We start from the raw sequence: 17,755 nt of genomic DNA, 5'->3' as shown, positions 1-17,755 counted from the left end.
TTGCAAAAGACACCATCAAGAGAATGAAAAGACAAGCCACAGACTGGGAAATATCTGCAAAACAACTATCTGTTTTTATCATACCTGATAAAGAACTTGTGCCTCTTTAAAATGGGCAAAAGATGTGAACAGATGCCTCACCAAAACAAGATAAATACAGGTGGAAAATAAGCATATGAAAAAATGATCAATACTCTTTTAGGGAATTGCAAATTAAAATGAGATATCATCATTTACCCACAAGAAGGGCTAAAATCCAAAACACTGACAACACCAAAGGTGGTAAGGATGTGGAGCAACAGGAACAGGAATTCGTTGCTGATGGAAATGCAAAATGGTATGGCTACTTTGGAAGACAGCTGGGAATTTACTACAAAGCTAAACATAAGATTACACAATCCAGCAATCATGCTACCAGTTATTTATTTAAATGAGTTTGAATTTTATGTGCACAAAAAAACCTGAATATAAATGTGTTTTATAGCAGCTTTCTGTATAATACCAAACATACAACATTCTGGAAAAGGCCAAACTACAAGACAATAAAAAGACCAGTGGTTGCCAGGGATTCAAGGAGAGGGAAGAAGGCATAAATAGATGGAACACGGGTAATTTTCAGGGGTATGAAACTATTCTATATATATGATCCTACAATGGTGGGTACACGACATTATGCATTTGTCAAAACCCAAAGAATGGAAAACACGAGAGTAAACCCTAATGCAAATTATGGGCTTTAGTTGGGGAAAAAAATAAATAAATAAATTTACTTCAACTGCCCTCAGTTCACAGATGAAGACTCTGAGGCCCAGAAAGATCAACAGACGTGCCCAAAGTTACACAGAAAATTAAGGGCCTCAGCTATAGTCTGTTATTATGAATAAAGGTCAAAGAGAGGGCTGTTTGTTGATTTAATTCAGCCCTGTTAAGACTTGAGTTGGGCTACCATTAAAGACCTTTGAGGCTTTCTGACCATGTGAGATATTAAACACAATAAGGGTTCAAAGAATAAAGAATTCAGCTTAAGTTTTGATTCTTCCATTTTAAATACAAGTATGAGTAAAAGGCCAAGAAACTAGAGCTGTGGGCATGGCACCTCAAGAAGGCAGAAAGCACGGGTAAGCCTGGTGGGATTGAGGAGGGCACGTACCACGTGGAGCACTGGGTATGATGCATATACAATGAATCTTGGAACACTGAAAAAAATAAAATTAAAAAAAAAAAAAAGAAGGTGGCGGCAGAAAGCCCTTCTTTGGAGAAGGCAGAAGAATGAACACTTGGGCTCTAACTTGGTATTTATGCTCCATTGTTTGTTACCACCCACCCCCCCCATCTGTCATCAGAAAAAAGCTACTGCTTTTTTTTCTGAATACCCGCCTTTTGGCGGGAAGGCAAAGAGCACTATCAAGAAGAACATGAGTTTTGTCAGGAGGCAGACAGGCAAGGTTTCTACTTCCAGCTCTGCCATTTACTGGTTTAGGTGTTTTGAGGTAAGTTATTTAAACTCTCTGGGCCTCCGCTTGCTTATCTGTGAAAATGGGGATATTATCCTCTTCATAGAGTTACTGGAAAGAAAATCCATATAAATCACCTGGCATAATACAGGCACAGAGTAAACACACTTAATATTAACTACTGATAACAGCAATTATAACTATTAGATTTTACATATGTGTGAATGTGTATTAAGCATGTCTTAAAAGTTTTTAGGATTAGATAGGACATAGGAAAACAAATATACAAACAGAAGAATGGTGCTGCACACTTAAATGCATTATGTACATTAATTTACGGAGTCTTCTTAACGAGCCTATGAAGTAGAGAGTCAGCCAGTGGGTCAAGGATTTAAGGAGCATCTACCATGTGTAAATCACTGTTTGAGACACTGAAAGTAGAGTAGTAAACAAGACAGGATCCTTCACAGAGAAGAATACAAAATAAAACAGATAAATATGTTCAAGTGGATAATTGAATTGCTGTGATGAAGATTAAAAAGGGTATTAGGTGGTCTGCTTTAGCTAGAATGGTCAGGGAAAACATCTCTGAAGATACAGATTTTGAGATAAGTCTAAACCAGTGAGGAAGGCAGTCATTTGAAAATCTTAGGTAAGAGCATTCTGAGTAGAGAAAACGGCATATGCAAGGATCTTAAATTTGGTATACTCAAAGATCGGAAATGGGTAACAACATGTTCTGTCTTATAGATAAAGAAAATGGGGCTTTAGAAAGATTAGCAATATGAATAAGGTAAATGGCAGAGGCAAGAATTTAAATGTCTAGCTTCAAGTCAATGGTCTCATGGAATTGTTATGCTGCTTCTCCCCAAAGTTAGCAAAACACCTCAATCTGTTCTCAGCTATGGAAAAATTCTGCTTCCCAATCTTCTGAATGTACTTATGAAAATTTACCAACAGAAAGCAGTTCTTCTAAATTCAAAAACATCTGTTTACTTTATTTGTTGTTATCAGAAATAAGGCAGACAATGGGGCACCTAGGTGGCTCAGTCGTTGGCTTAGGTCATGATCCCAGGGTCCTGGGATCGAGCCCCACATTGGGCTCCCTGCTCTGTGGGAAGTCTGCTTCTCCCTCTCCCACTCCCCCTGCTTGTGTTACCTCTCTCACAGTGTCTCGCTCTGTCAAATAAATAAATAAATAAATAAATAAAATCTTAAAAAAAAAAAAAAGGCAGACAATATGAAACTAAGACTCTAAATTAAACAGTGTAACACTGTATCATATTAAATAAAATTTTATGTATTAATTATATTTCCCTGAACAATACATTCTTTAAATGTTTCATATCATATAGATATATTGATGAAACATGGTGTTTTCAGTAATTTTTATAATAAAGCTGGACATGGAGGTCTTGCTAAGAAATAGAATCTTTTATGCTGCTATTTTATGAAAAAAATAATTGCTGTATTTTTACTTTTTATAACTTTCCCAATTAAGAAGCTTAAAACACAAAATATTAAAAATGAATTTTTTTTTTTTTAAAGATTTTTATTTATTTATTTGACAGAGAGAAATCACAAGTAGATGGAGAGGCAGGCAGAGAGAGAGAGGGAAGCAGGCTCCCTGCTGAGCAGACAGCCCGATGCGGGCCTTGATCCCAGGACCCTGAGATCATGACCTGAGCCGAAGGCAGCGGCTTAACCCACTGAGCCACCCAGGCGCCCTAAAAATGAATTTTAAATTTGAAAAAAAATGAAATATAATTCAAGGATCTCGTTAAAAATTTTAGAGAATGCTGGCAATAGTAAGCTTATACAAAATAACACTCTTCAGTTAATCTACAAAGCACTTTTATAAACGTTTCATTAATCTCAATTGAACTGAGTGACAAATATTACTTTACATAAAGATGCTTATTTATTTGAGAGAGAGAGCAAGCATGGTGGAGGGTGGGGCACAGATGGGGCAGAGGGACAGGAAAGAGAATCTTAAGCAGGCTCCATACCCAGTGTGGAGTCTGATGCAGGGCTTGATCTCATGACCCCGAGATCATGACTTGAGCTGAAATCAAGAGTTGGATGCTCAACTGACTGAACCAGCCAGGCGCCCCCAAAGATGACTATTTTATTTTTTTTAAGTTTTTTTATTTATCTATTTGACAGACAGAGATCACAAGTAGGCAGAGAAGCAGGCAGAGAGAGAAAGGGGGAAGTAGGCTCCCTGCCAAGCACATAGTCCGATGCAGGGCTCGATCCCAGGAGCCTGGGATCATGACCCGAGCTGAAAGCAGAGGCTTTAACCCACTGAGCCACCCAGACGCCCCAAATATGACTATTTTAAAAGATACAATATCTTGAGTACCAATATATGCCAGATGCAAATCGAAACATTTTATATACATTACCTCATTAAATCTACACAGTAGTCATTGGGAAGTAGGTGATTATCCTCCTTGTACACATAAGACAGCTAAGGCTATCTCGTGTCTGACATCCAAGATTAGGGAGGTTAAAGAATTGGCCAAATTCATACACCTAGCAAAATGCAGACTTGGGATTCAAATCCAAGATTATGGGGTTCTGAGGTCCATGTTCTCCTCACTATTTGAATATATAGCTATACTTCTCAACAAGTTAAGATTTCATGTGCAAAAGTTGTTCCAAAGCAGTACTAGGTACTGTTCACTTGCATGACTTTTAAGTCCTTCAAACAAGATATTAACATGTGCAAACTTGGACTCAGTATCTTCCCATCCCAAGACTGGCATTTCTAGTATATTCCCTACTCTGATTAATGGAAGGAGTTAAGTCTTCACCATCTGGAGAGTAGTCAACCCAGGACTTTTTTTTTTTAAACTCCCATATCCAAATAGTCATTAAATTCTATTGATTCTACCTCCTAAACATCATCCTTTCTTCATTATCTCTCAATAAACCTTCAGCTACTACTCTATCTCTTTGGCTCACTGCTCAGCCAAGCTTCTTCAAAGAGTGGGCTATATTCTACATAAACTTTATGCTTTTTTTTTCTTTTAAAGATTTTATTTATTTATTGGACAGATAGAGATCACAAGTAGGTAGAGAGGCAGGCATAGAGGGGGAAGCAGGCTCCCCGCTGAGCAGAGAGCCCGATGTGGGGCTTGATATCAGGACCTTAAGATCATGACCTGAGCTGAAGGCAGAGGCTTAGCCCACTGAGCCACCCAGGCGCCCCTAGACTTTATGCTTCTTAAGGGCAAATCTGAACAGGAGTTTTTTAAGTATGCTGCTATATACTTATTGCCAATCAGAGTTGCCTGTAGTAGGTTTTCAATAAATGCTGAATAAATGAATGCAAATGTCTGGCTTCCATCCTTCCATCCCTCTGTGAGTGCATTGAAAAAGGTCACTGATGAATTTCTGATATCAAAACTGCACTGTCTTCTTTGGTAAATAAAACCCAGATCTTCTGAGGTTGACAATGAAAGAAAAATCTCCACATGCAGAAGGGTAACTTATTGAGTTCTTACTGTTCTCAGTATTCGAGTTCCCCTTGGAGATCTTATTAGCACTGTCCCTCCCCACTGGCTTTCACTGGGAGAGTGCTGCTCCTTCTATGGTGCTCTTTCCTAGTTAGATCTATGATCATATGACTCCTTTCTGTATTTTGATATAGTAAATAAAAAGTTATAAAATTTAAATACGACTTTACTAAAGCTAGAGAATAATAAAAAAGAGCACAGATAATAAAAGGAAACCAGGTAGCAAATCTTCAAATTTTCTCTCTGGGGCTTTGAGGCCTCATTCTATCCTAGTTAACTTATCTATTTTCAACTGATTCGCATTATTTTAACACCCACCACTTAAGAATCCATGCCTATCATATCCCCTCCTTAAAGACTAAATCTAGGAAAGCCCAGAGAGATCCAGAGTTACCATGACCACTTAAATTCTTTTAACTGAGTTTTAGTTTCCTGAGCTGGAACATACATTTGGTACAAGCCAAACAAGAGAAATGCCAGCCCTTTAGGAGAGACCCTCCTATCCTCAGGGAGCAGCATGGTTTTACCCTACAGGCCATCCCAAGTCAATCTATCTTTATCTCAACACAGCATAGTAATTCAATATTAATATGGTAATATATGCCAGATGGATATATTATACTGTAACGGGGCTACTAGTTGTCAACCCACCTAGAAACTTCATCTTTCTAGACTTGTCGGTAGTACTATACATACTGACGAATCATTCCTTCTGAAATTTTCAAATCTCTTAGTTACCCATCTCCTGGTTTCCTGATTATTTTCTTCTTTTCTAGTTAGTTTCAGACTACCCTGGCTGAGTTCTTATTCTGAATTCTCTCCATAGCCAAGTATATTCACTTGCATGGTTATAGTATAATGCTAACATAGTTAAGTTAAGTTTTGGGTCAATTCTGTGATTTTTGTAGCTATGTAAGCATAAAATAATTTATATGCAAAGTGTAAACAGAGTGCCTGAAACACAGTAAGCACTTAGATATGGTAGCTTAAAAGCAAAATAAAACAAAATATTCCAAAAGACTTAGAGTTTCCAAATGTGAATCTCTAGCTCAGATGTTGTTGCTGAGCTTAATTAAGACCAATGTACCTCCATATGAGATGTGGGGCCCAGGAAAACTTGGGAATAATATTACTCTCTGAAGTCTCAACTATAAATCAGTATATAATGGACCAAAGCAGATATATGCGAAGTTAGCTTATAGAGTCAGAGACTAGGCTACAATGCATATGTTTTAACAGGGATGCCTGAGTGGCTCAGTCCGTTGAGCGTCTGCCTTCAGCTCAGGTCATGATTCCAGGGTCCTGGAACTGAGTCCTGCATTGCCTGCTTCTCCCTCTGCCTGCCACTCCCCCTGCTTGTGTTTGCTCCGCTCTCTCTGACAAATAAAATCTTAAAAAGAAAATGTTATAACATATTTAACAATGTTTCTATTAAAAAGAAGAGTCTGGAATGGAAAAAGAGAAAAAGCAACTCAGAAGAAAAAAATGGAGGTAATTAAAGCTCTATGATGGAGGTTCTCTTAGCTAAGTGCTATTAAGTGACCATAATACATATCTAACGTCTTTTGTTCTGATTCCAAGTTCTAAGCAATCTGATGATTTTTCATGTAATTTTCTTACAGAGAAAACTCCTTGGTCAGAGAATCTATATGCTATCTACTTGGCAAATATATCAAAGTATACTAATAAACTGGCATCCTGATAAATCCGTCAGTCACTCACACACACACTGTCACACACACACAATCTCCTCATCTTACAAACTCTCATAAACTTAGCAAGATTGTTTCTAAACTCACAAGATTTAGGAGTACTGTTTTTTTAATGGTAAATTCATCAATGAATTTCATAATAAAGGCCTCTTAGGGACCAGCCAGTCAACTTTTTCCTTGATTAAAGCACTCTTCATTTAAGGCAACAACTCCTTGGGGCACCTGGGTGGCTCAGTCCGTTAAGCCTCTGTGTCTCAGGCTCCCTGCTCCTGGACAGGGAGTCTGCCCCTCCCCCAGGACCTGTGCACACATGTACTTTCTCTCTCAAATACATAAACAAAATCTTTTTTTTTAAAAAAGAGGCAAATTTTCTAAAGTGTTTTCACTATAATAAAGTACCTGCTACCAATTGTCTTGTTTTTGTTAACTATATGTAAATATACAATACCTTTGAAAGTTCTGGGACATTTTATTTTTCTTCTATTTACCCATCAAATATGTACTAAGTTTATACTAGATGCCAAGCACTGTACTCAGAGCTGCAGAGGATGAGCAAAAATCAGCACAGCTGCTGCTCTTCTGTGCTTAAGCTTTAGAAGCAAACACACACTGGGGCACGTGGGTGGCTCAGTCTGTCAAGCATCCGATTCTTGATTTTGGTGCAGGTCATGATCTCATCAGGGTCATGAGATCAAGCCCCATGCTGGGCTCCACACTGGGTGTGGAGTCCGCTTGGGATTCATTCTCTCTCTCTCTCCCCTCTCCCCACCTTTGCCCACCCCCACCCCCGCACACTCTCTCTCTCTCAAGTAATAAATAAATTTTTAAAAAGAAGCAGGCACACTTTCATAAAAATATCACAGACTATTATAAAACTACATTTGTAGCTCATTAGCAAGTAGAGACATGGTAAAATAAGAGTATATTTTTATAGGGACATTTAATCAGATCAGGGAAACTAAGAAAGTGGTATTTGAGCTAAGATCTATAGGAAGGAGAGTCAAAGACAGGCTAAAAAAGTCTGGACAAAGAAAACAGTACAAAGGTACTACATCTGTACTCACTGTCTCCAGTTCTTCTCCCATTCTCTCTTAAATAAAATGACCATCTGACTTTTATACCCTTAACCAAAACTGCTCTCAAGATCCTCAATGACCTCCATATTACTAAATACAGCAGTCAGTTATCAATTCTTACCTCACTTGGTCCAGAGCGGCACTTCATGTACTGAGAACTCCTTCCTCTTTAACCACTTTCACTTGGTTTTTAGGATACCACACTCTGTGGGTTTTCCTCTACGTTCACCGGCTGCTCCTGCATAGTCCCCTTTGTGGATGACCCCAGATCAACCAAACTCTAAGGAGTGCCTCTTTTTATGATACCAACTACTTTCAGGCTTTAACTGCTATTAAAGCACTACTATGAAATGCAATTATTCTATCTACAGCCAGGTCTTTCAGCTCATCTCTATACTCACTTACCCAACTTGCCAATTCCACACTTCTACTTGAATATCTTAAGAGACATCTCAAACTTTACATGGCCAAACAAAACTCTTGATTTCCACCTCCTTACCTCCATACACAAATCTGGAGACTTTGCCACAACATTAAATTCCTTACTTCCTGTTGTTCAGTCTAAAAACTTTGGAGTCATCTTTGGCTTCTATACTCTCATACCTCATATCCAATCTATCAGTAATATTTGTTGTCTAAACTATCCTAATAGATCCAGACTGTGGGCCTCTTCCCACTGCCTCCACTGTTAGCAGCCTGGTCCAAGCTACCACTATCATCTCTAACCTGGAGTATTACTTTAGCTTCCTTACTAGTGTCTCTGCTTCTACACTTGCTTCCCCCTGGTCTATGCTCAACACAATTTCAAAGAAGTAATCATTTTTAAAAGTGCATAATGCAACTGATCTGCTGGAAGCCCTCCAATGGCTTCCTCCTTCAATAAAAAGGTCAAAGTCCTGAGATCGATCTAAGATGGCGACTGTGGAACCGGAAACCACCCCTACTCCTAATCCCCCGCCTACAGAAGAAGAGAAAACAGAATCTAATCAGGAGGTTGCTAACCCAGAACACTATATTAAACATCCTTTACAGAACAGATGGGCACTTTGGTTTTTTAAAAATGATAAAAGCAAAACTTGGCAAGCAAACCTTCGGCTGATCTCTAAGTTTGATACTGTTGAAGACTTTTGGGCTCTGTACAACCACATCCAGTTGTCTAGTAATTTAATGCCTGGCTGTGACTACTCACTTTTTAAGGATGGTATTGAGCCTATGTGGGAAGATGAGAAAAACAAACGAGGAGGACGATGGCTAATTACATTGAACAAGCAGCAGAGACAAGTGACCTGGATCGCTTTTGGCTAGAGACACTGCTGTGCCTTATTGGAGAATCTTTTGATGACTACAGTGATGATGTATGTGGAGCTGTTGTTAATGTTAGAGCTAAAGGTGATAAGATAGCAATATGGACTACTGAATGTGAAAACAGAGAGGCTGTTACACATATAGGGAGGGTATACAAGGAAAGGTTAGGACTTCCTCCAAAGATAGTGATTGGTTATCAGTCCCATGCAGACACAGCTACTAAGAGCGGCTCCACCACTAAAAGTAGGTTTGTTGTTTAAGAAGACACCTTCTGAGTATTCTCATAGGAGACTGCATCAAGCAATCGAGATTTGGGAGCTGAACCAAAGCCTCTTCAAAAGCAGAGTGGACTGCATTTAAATTTGATTTCCATCTAAATGTTGCTAAGATATAAGAGAAGTCTCATTCGCCTTTGTCTTGTACTTCTGTGTTCATATATTTTTTTTTTTTTAAATTTTGGCTAGAGTGTCCACTATCCCAATCAAAGAATTACAGTACACATCATCCCCAGAATCCATAAGTGTGTTCCTGGCCCACTCTGTAATAGCTTAGTAGAATTACCATTACAAACACATTTTACCTATCCACAATATTCAAAAAAGAACTTGCATTTCTATACCTTACAGGAAAAAAATTTTGTTTATGTTCCATTGTATGCAGGAGCATATTTTGCTGGTTTGAAAGAGTATGATGCATACAGTTTTCTAGCAATTTTCTTTGTTTCTTTTTACAGCATTGTCTTTGCTGTACTCTTGCTGATGGCTGCTAGATTTTAATTTATTTGTTTCCCTACTTGATAACATTAGTGATTCTGATTTCAGTTTTTCATTTGTTTTGCTTTTGTTTTTTTTCCTCATGTAACATTGGTGAAGGATCCAGGAATATGACACAAAGGTGGAATAAACATTAATTTTGTGCATTCTTTGGTAATTTTTTTGTTTTTTTGTAACTACAAAGCTTTGCTACAAATTTATGCATTTCATTCAAATCAGTGATCTATGTTTGTGTGATTTCCTAAACATAATTGTGGATTATAAAAAATATAACATCATAATTACATTCCTAATTAGAATTAGTATGTCTGTTTTTGTATCTTTATGCTGTATTTTAACACTTTGTATTACTTAGGTTATTTTGCTTTGGTTAAAAAATGGCTCAAGTAGAAAAGCGGTCCCATTCATATTAAGACAGTGTACAAAACTGTAAATAAAATGTGTACAGTGAATTGTCTTTAAAAAAAAAAAAAGGTCAAAGTCCTTTCAATCACCTATGTGACGACCTTCCTCTGTCCTCATGTTATTCTCCTCCCTTGCACTCATTGTGCCTCTTGAGCCACATTGCTATTTTTTTGCTCCTGCCCACCGGCCTTCAACGAGCTATTCTCTTCACAAGAATGTTCCTCCTCCAAGTATCTGCACAGTTTATTCCTCCTCCTACTTCAGATTCCTTCAAATGTCCCCTTCTCTGACCACCTTATTTAAGAGTGAACCTTGCCCCCCCAATCTGGCACTTCCTAGTCCCCTTCCTGGTTGGCTCTTTTTTTCTCTCCACCACATCTGCCTTCATTTACCACATATATTACATACTTATTGTTGATCAGCCCTTAATAGATGCAAGCTCTTATGAGAGTAGAGACTTTTGAACAGTTGACCTTTGAACACTGTGGGGGTTAGGAATGCCAACTTCCCACCAGGAAGTAAAAAATCCCACAACTTTTAATCCAAGTAACTTTTGATGCCTCCGCTAAACCTAACTACTAAAAGCCTACTGGGTAGAAGCCTTATGGGTAATATACATGATTGATTAACACATATTCTGTATTTGTACTATATACTGTATACTTAAAATAAGGTAAGCTACAGAAAATGCTATTACGAATGCCATAAGAAAAACAGATTTACACTACTGTACTGTATTTATAAAAAAAAAAAAAAAGAACATGTAAGTGGACCTCTGCTGTTCAAACCCATGATGTTCAAGTGTCAATGTATATTGTGCTCAATGATGTGTGATTTTACATAGCAGATACTTAAAAGATGTTTGTTGAGTGTATAAATGGATGAAGGGAATATGAGAACCAGTGACCGAAGAAAGATCTGTATGGCTGAAGCAGAGATAGATGTAGAGGAGTAGGTATAATATTAGGTGAGGCTGGAGAGGTGGAAAGGGACAGAATGATATTATGCTTTACAAAGAAGTTTTGCCTAAGAATAGTGAGATAGCAATGAATGATTTTAAGTGAAAAGTCTAGTCAAATTTGCATTTCAAAAAGATCATTGTGGGGCGCCTGGGTGGCTCAGTGGGTTGAGCCGCTGCCTTTGGCTCAGGTCATGATCTCAGGGTCCTGGGATCGAGTCCCGCATCGGGCTCTCTGCTCAGCGGGGAGCCTGCTTCCCTCTCTCTCTCTCTGCCTGCCTCTCTGTCTACTGTGATCTCTCTCTGTCGAATAAATAAATAAATAAATAAAATCTTTAAAAAAAAAAAAAGATCATTGTGACTCCAGTGTGGAGAAAGGCCAGAGTGAATTATCCCTATTGCATCGATCTAGGCAACACACTCTGGCAGTTTGGAAAAGACTGTGCTTGTGCAGACGATGGGAAAAGGATGGATTTGGAGGCTATCTGGGAGATGAGATTGAAAGGACTTGGTAATAATTGGCTATAGAGGCATGAAGGACAGGAAGAAATCAATAATGTGTAGTTTTCAAATTTTCACAAGTAGATGGTAGGATCATTAACTGAAATAGGAAACACTGAAAAAGAATCAGACTCATTAAAGATAACCATCCATTTGGTTTTAGGCATGTTGAACTTGAGAGGCTTCTGAGGTATCAAACAAGAAATATCAAGGAAATGGGTATATGAAAACTGGAAAGGTAAAGGAGGATAGAGCTATACATTTAAAAGTCATAGGTGGTAGTGAAATCATGGATTTGGAAGGGATCATATTCAACTATGTGATAAGGGGACCGAGATTTGAGAAACTACCCTACTCTTTGTGCATTGGCCAAAGGAGGATGAGCCCAAAAAAAGACAAAAAAAAAAAAAAAAAGAATGTCGTTTTTATTTTTTGAAATCATATTCATAAGAAGTTCTCATTTAAAAAAAAAATCTGATTTAAATCAGTAGCAGAATGTAAACCAGTAGCATAGAATGTAGACCATACCCAAGGCCTTCCGAATTACACCAATTCATCAAAACTTATCTGTTCAAGGACAGGTCACTTTCAGATACTATCTGGAAAATTCACAGTACTTGTCTCCTCACAGCTACAGAATACATCAGTAGATAAAAAGTCATCCCTCCCCAAATATGGGTGATTTGGCTTATTTTGGTTTCCTGAAAGTTTCATACCTCTCTCCCTTCTAGGCTTCACCCTATGCTGTCCCTTTAGCCGTCACCCTATGCTGTCGCTTTAGCCCTCTTTTCCCAGGATGAAGATTTCCCTGGTGATCTTTCTAGTCATGCCAGATAGCCAGATATCATATTGTACTAAAACTGCATTTAACCATTAGGTTATGTAACTAGATAGGGACTGTCTTTGCCACTGTTGTGTACTCAGTACCTCACAGGGCTAAATTTTCATCTTTTTCATTTTTTAATTTATTTTTTAAAAGTTTTTATTTAAGTAATTTCTATATCCAGCGTGGGGCTGGAACTCACCCCCCCCCCCGGGGGATCAAAAGTTGCCTGCTCTTTGCACTGAGCCACCCAAGCGCCCCAGGGCTCAATTTTTAGAAAAAAATCTCTTCCGCAATGTGAAGAATTAAAATCGAATTTGGTTCTCGGTGCATTGACTACCTTGACTTTTCTCAAGAGGAATGACTTTTCAAAACCAAACAGTAGTTTTTAAACAAATGAATCTTCTAAGTGTACTAAGTTTTGGAAATTTTTATAGGTCTTTTTTCATGCAGTATCCCTGCAAACATTCATTATCTAGGAATACTGGGGCTTCTTTCCCCCTTACTCTCATACAAAATGGATTTGAAAACTCGCTTTCAAAGCCTTGCCTGGGATTTCATTCTACTGAGCGCATACAACACAAAACACCCCTATGAAATGGCAAACAAAAGTGCAATGCACAGGGATACCTAATCCCTCGCGAGCGAGTCCACCTCAAAGGGCTAAGCGGAAGCCGCAGCAAGACGCACCGGTTTCTACAGCATCCCTCTTGCCCGGCCTTTAGCTGCTCTCTAAGCCCCTTGGGGTCCCGATCATTCCTCGCGCCTTCATATGCCCTCGGCCTTGGGCACCCGGACTACTTCTTCCCAGGCAGATTACTGGACACTACCCCTGGACTAAGGAGGACAGCTCTAGATAGCCTGGTCTCCAAAATACCTGAGGAAATGGGAGAAGGAAAAAATCCTGTCAAAGAAAAATTGGCAGCCAAACCTACAGTGCTCACCAAATCGACGCGCTCAACCTCCATCCGCGCTAACCGTTGGCTCGAAGGCCGCTACAGGCGACGTCGCAGTGGCTCCTGGGGACTGTAGTTTCTATCGCCAACAGAACGCGTCTGTACATCAAAACTACATTTCCCAGAAGTCAATGCGAGGACGCCCTGCCTTCTTAAATCTCGGATTTGGCGTAATAATGAGACTGTCACTATTTTCAGACTAATTTTAAATTTCGATTCAATTTATTCCAGATGTGGGTTTACGCCCTCTTTCTTTGACGTGCTTGTCTTGTCTGTAATGGTTCCAGTGTACATCAACTCCTTACTTTTCTCTCCCCTTCTCCAACCGGGAGAATCCCAACGTCAGAGGACGAAAAACGCCACCGACGCAAAAATGCCCCTTAGGCGCATGCTCCCTGCTCTCGTCACGCATGCGCAACAGCCGGCAGCAGTTGGCGGCCGCTCGCGGACTAGGGGTCTGGAGGTAGCCGGCTGGAGGGCGGGGCTTTTTCCAATGGCTTTGCCTCCGCGGGTCGCGTCTGCTTGGGCGGGGAAGAGGGCGCTGGGGCAGGGGCGGCTCCTGGATTATGCCGGGCGGAGAAAGGGGAGGGGCTGGGGGGGTGAGGACCCCATCTCCCCTCCCTGCTCCCGCCCTCTGGGCCGAGCCCCACCGATGGGGCTGGGCGAAGGGCGGGCTCTGCGCCTCTCGCCTGGCTTCTCCGCCAGCTCCGCGGCCCGGCCCCGCTTTTGGGGATTGCGGCCCAGCCCTGGGCCCGTCAGGTTTAGTGGGCGGTGGGCGAGGACGCAGGTATAGGAAAAGAAAAGGCGTCTGCTCGGGGATCCGGAATCTTGGGGCCGGAGACACTTTCCTCCAACGCTGCAGCCGGGACAGCGGCTGCCAGAGGCGGCCGCCCCCAACGAGCGACTGGGTCTCCGGCCGCGGCAGCCAGTGAGCAAGGATTTGGCGAGATTTCCCCACCAGCTCCCGGCGGCCGCTGAGGGGTAGGGAGGAGCTGCAGGGGGCGGGGACTGGTGCCGGAGGAGGGGCGGGGTGGGAATGTTCCTGAGAACCCCGTGGCTGCCCAGACAAAAAACCCCGAATGGCTGGAGCGCCTTCAACTGTTACCAGCCTTTTTGGGCAGAGCACGGATTTGACAGCTCCACAACGTGAGGATATCCGCTGACCCCGCGAGACGGAGGAGAGCACTTCCCCGGGACTGCCTGTGCAGCAGAGCCAGCGCTGTCGGGTTTCAACTTTCCAACTTTTTTTTTAGTCTCTGACAAGAAGACTGCCCCTTCATGTAGGAGAGGGTGAGTTCTGTCTCGCAGATTGGTTGAAAGCAATTAATATAAAAGACACTTCTGGTTCCAGATGTCTCCCAGACATTTGTGTTTTCATGACGATTCGATTTCTCTGATTTTATTCTTACATTTTTTCTCGTTTTAAAAATACAAAGTGCTTTTGGGGACATGCTGAAAGGTAACTGAAGACGGCAAAGAAAAAAAAAACCTCCAGTTGTCATGGCTGAAGGGGAGAATGAAGTGAGATGGGATGGACTGTGCAGTAGAGATTCAACTACTAGAGAGACAGCACTGGAAAACATTAAGCAAACCATTTTGAGAAAAACCGAGTATCTTCGTTCGGTGAAAGAGACACCTCTTCGTCCATCAGACGGGCTTTCAAATGCTGTTTCTTTGGATGGGTTGAATAAACTTCTTGCTCATCTGCTGATGCTTTCTAAGAGATGTCCCTTTAAAGATGTAAGAGAGAAAACGGAATTTATTTTGAAAAGCGTCCAGGTAAGAAAACCTTGTAATTACAACCGTCCATCTCCATCTAGTACAGTGCAGTTTTACCTGCAGTTATTCACGTTGTATTTGCTGCTAGGTGGTTTTGCGAACCCATAAATTCATTCTACAGCTTAAATTTAGAGTGGCTTGGAAGACGTTGAATCTGGAGCTGAAACTGTGCAAGTGGAACTAAAATAAAAGCAGTTTTCAAATATAAGTAAACAAGAATTGTCCTTCTAGAGAGTTTTAGCAGAAACTGTATTCCTCCCAGAAAAATATGAGAAAGTTACAGTTAATTGCAAGTAAAGACTTGCTTTTCCTTATATTCATTTTTACATATTGTTAGCAAGTATAGCCAGTATACTTTTCACATTGTTACTAACAATATTCTGTGTGAAAAGTTTCTTCATTTAAAAGTCTCTCAAATGATAAAGGATATTAAATGTTTCTTCACTTGTTCAGGATAATTGGTGAACTATTTTCTCATGTTCTTTGAAGCAAAACAAAAAATCAGGGTCTGTTCTCCAAAAACCTTTTTTTTTTTTTTTTTTTTAAAAAGGAATTACATAAAATAATAAAAGCCTCTCTGTTACAAAGAAGCTAACATCTTCAAATTAAAAAGTTGAATCCAGGTTGAGTGAATGGTAGAAACATTCATGGTAAATTATTCAATTAGTTTTCTCTGTGTTTGCCTCAATTGTTTGATTTTTCTTTTTCACATACGTACCTACTTAAGTTTCAGTGTAACAGATGAAAAATATTAGTTTTCCTCCTGTTTTGTATGTGATCAATTTCTCCTGTTTTATTGGAAGATTTATTAGAAGGGTTTTGTTTGGGCTTGTTTAGAGAAAGGTTGATTTTAGATCCTAAGAATGGTCAGTAACACTGTGCTCAATCCATGTGTTGTTCAAATTCATTTATGAGAAGTTCTTAAAACTTATAGTTTACTTGGATACACACACACGGATATGTAAGCTAAGATTAATAGTTTTTCTATTTTGGTTAGTTTAAAGCAACAGAAAAATAATCAGGTCCATAAAATGAAGACTCTTTTCAAGATCTTGGGATATTTCTTCTCACAAACAGTTTGGGAACAGTTGTTACAATTCATTTATCCAGAGTTATCAGAGAGGAATTTTCTAGATACCTGAAGTTTACCCTTTAAAGCCTTGAAAGTTATTTCTCTCTTTCTTAGACTGTAGTGTCTAGAACAACCATTTTTTTCCACAATGGGATCATCATTATGCACATCAAGTACTATTGTTTAGCTGAGGGTGGAGTAAATGGGACTACATGGTCCATATTTTTGGAATTTTTGTGTTGAGTTTTTAATAGTTTTTCTGTTTCTCCTCTTACTGTCAGTGTACTTCACTTTGTTCTCTTCCTGAATCTTTAATTTTGTGCTTATTTATATTCAAATGGGAAAGCAGATAACCAATTTAGTTAAGAATTGTATTGAAAACAGAAGTAATTAGGCTCTGGGGAGTGCAGGGTCAAAGGACTGTGATATATTGGTAAGTAAATGGGTACTAGAGTCAGACCTGGGCTCAAATTTCTCCTTTATTAACATACCTCGTAACCTTGGACAAGTTAAGTTACTTGATCTCTCTGAGTTTGGATTCTGACATCTATGAAATGGGAATAATAGCATAGAGTTGTTGTGAGAATTAAAGACATAAAGTGCCCCAGTATAAAATGAATGCTTCTCCCCTTTTTCGTAAGTGAAAGACCTGGACTTTGTGATATATATTTTAGGATTCATTCATCCTGGAAAAAAATTAAAGAGTCTCCTCCACTCTGAAGGTTTTCCATAGATTTATATTCTTGCATCTCTGCATCTACTGCACTTAATTCTTGCTACTGCTGTAACAGGCACTCTACCTATATTGTGCTGTCGTCACCTGTTTATGTCTGTCCCCTCAGGAGGGCCGTTAAGATCTCAAGAGTATTGTCTGGGACCTGGAAGCTATTAAATATCCAGTGGATGAACAAATTTATATTTGGCTTCTTTTTATTACTTATCAGCCTGAATAAAGTAACCAGATTAGGCATTCATGCATGCCTTCATACAGCAAATGTTTATTGAATGCCATTCTAAGAACTAAGAACCAGTGGTGAACAGTTTTGATATTTTACTGGAGAGACAGACCATAAAGAAATAAACAAATAATGTAATTTCAGATAGTAAGGGACGACTTCGAGAAGAGATGACACTTAAGCAGAGATTTGACAGATGAATAGATAGAATCCAGGCAAGAATGAAATTTGTGAGGGGGACATTCCACACATAGGGAGCTGTTGTGTGAAGACTGACCTCATGGCAAGAGAGAGCAGATGAGTTCTAGGAACGGAAAGTAACACAATGTGTTTGGAGCATGTTTTTGAAGGGAGAATGAAAACGTAAGCACATTCTCTGCCCGATCTGGCTCCAATACTTTTTTAGCTCTGCAGTGTTGAATAAGTTGCATAATTTGTCCTTGACTCAGTTTCCTCATCTG

At 39.7% G+C, this 17,755-nt stretch overlaps 2 protein-coding genes and 1 pseudogene across 11 annotated transcripts in view; 2 read left to right on the top strand and 1 right to left on the bottom strand.

The window, feature by feature from the left end:
• CEP57L1 (centrosomal protein 57 like 1) overlaps positions 1-13,548 on the bottom strand; it is a 73,507-nt gene extending 59,959 nt beyond the window's left edge. For 3 of the 10 annotated variants that reach the window (XM_059401166.1, XM_059401174.1, XM_059401175.1), the window contains exon 1: positions 13,467-13,544. In XM_059401166.1, the coding sequence (XP_059257149.1) occupies positions 13,467-13,499 (33 nt within the window). In that variant the 5' untranslated portion in view covers positions 13,500-13,544. Of the gene's footprint in view, positions 1-13,466 lie in introns of all 10 variants that reach the window. The other 7 variants (XM_059401168.1, XM_059401173.1, XM_059401176.1 and 4 more) reach the window with 5 other exon arrangements.
• LOC132017485 (eukaryotic translation initiation factor 4E-like) lies at positions 8,646-10,301 on the top strand (annotated as a pseudogene).
• A 997-nt stretch (positions 13,549-14,545) lies between the features above and the next one.
• SESN1 (sestrin 1) overlaps positions 14,546-17,755 on the top strand; it is a 119,178-nt gene continuing 115,968 nt past the window's right edge. Inside the window, exons 1-2 of the mRNA XM_059401163.1 lie at positions 14,546-14,777; positions 14,924-15,266. Coding sequence (XP_059257146.1) covers positions 14,988-15,266 — 279 coding nt within the window. The 5' untranslated portion in view covers positions 14,546-14,777; positions 14,924-14,987. The remainder of the gene's footprint in view (positions 14,778-14,923; positions 15,267-17,755) is intronic.

The sequence above is a fragment of the Mustela nigripes genome, chromosome 5, assembly GCF_022355385.1.
Source record: "Mustela nigripes isolate SB6536 chromosome 5, MUSNIG.SB6536, whole genome shotgun sequence".
NCBI classification, from domain to species: domain Eukaryota; kingdom Metazoa; phylum Chordata; class Mammalia; order Carnivora; family Mustelidae; genus Mustela; species Mustela nigripes.
The sequence above is the reverse complement of the archived record's forward strand: the minus strand, read 5'-3'. Positions and strand labels throughout refer to the sequence as shown.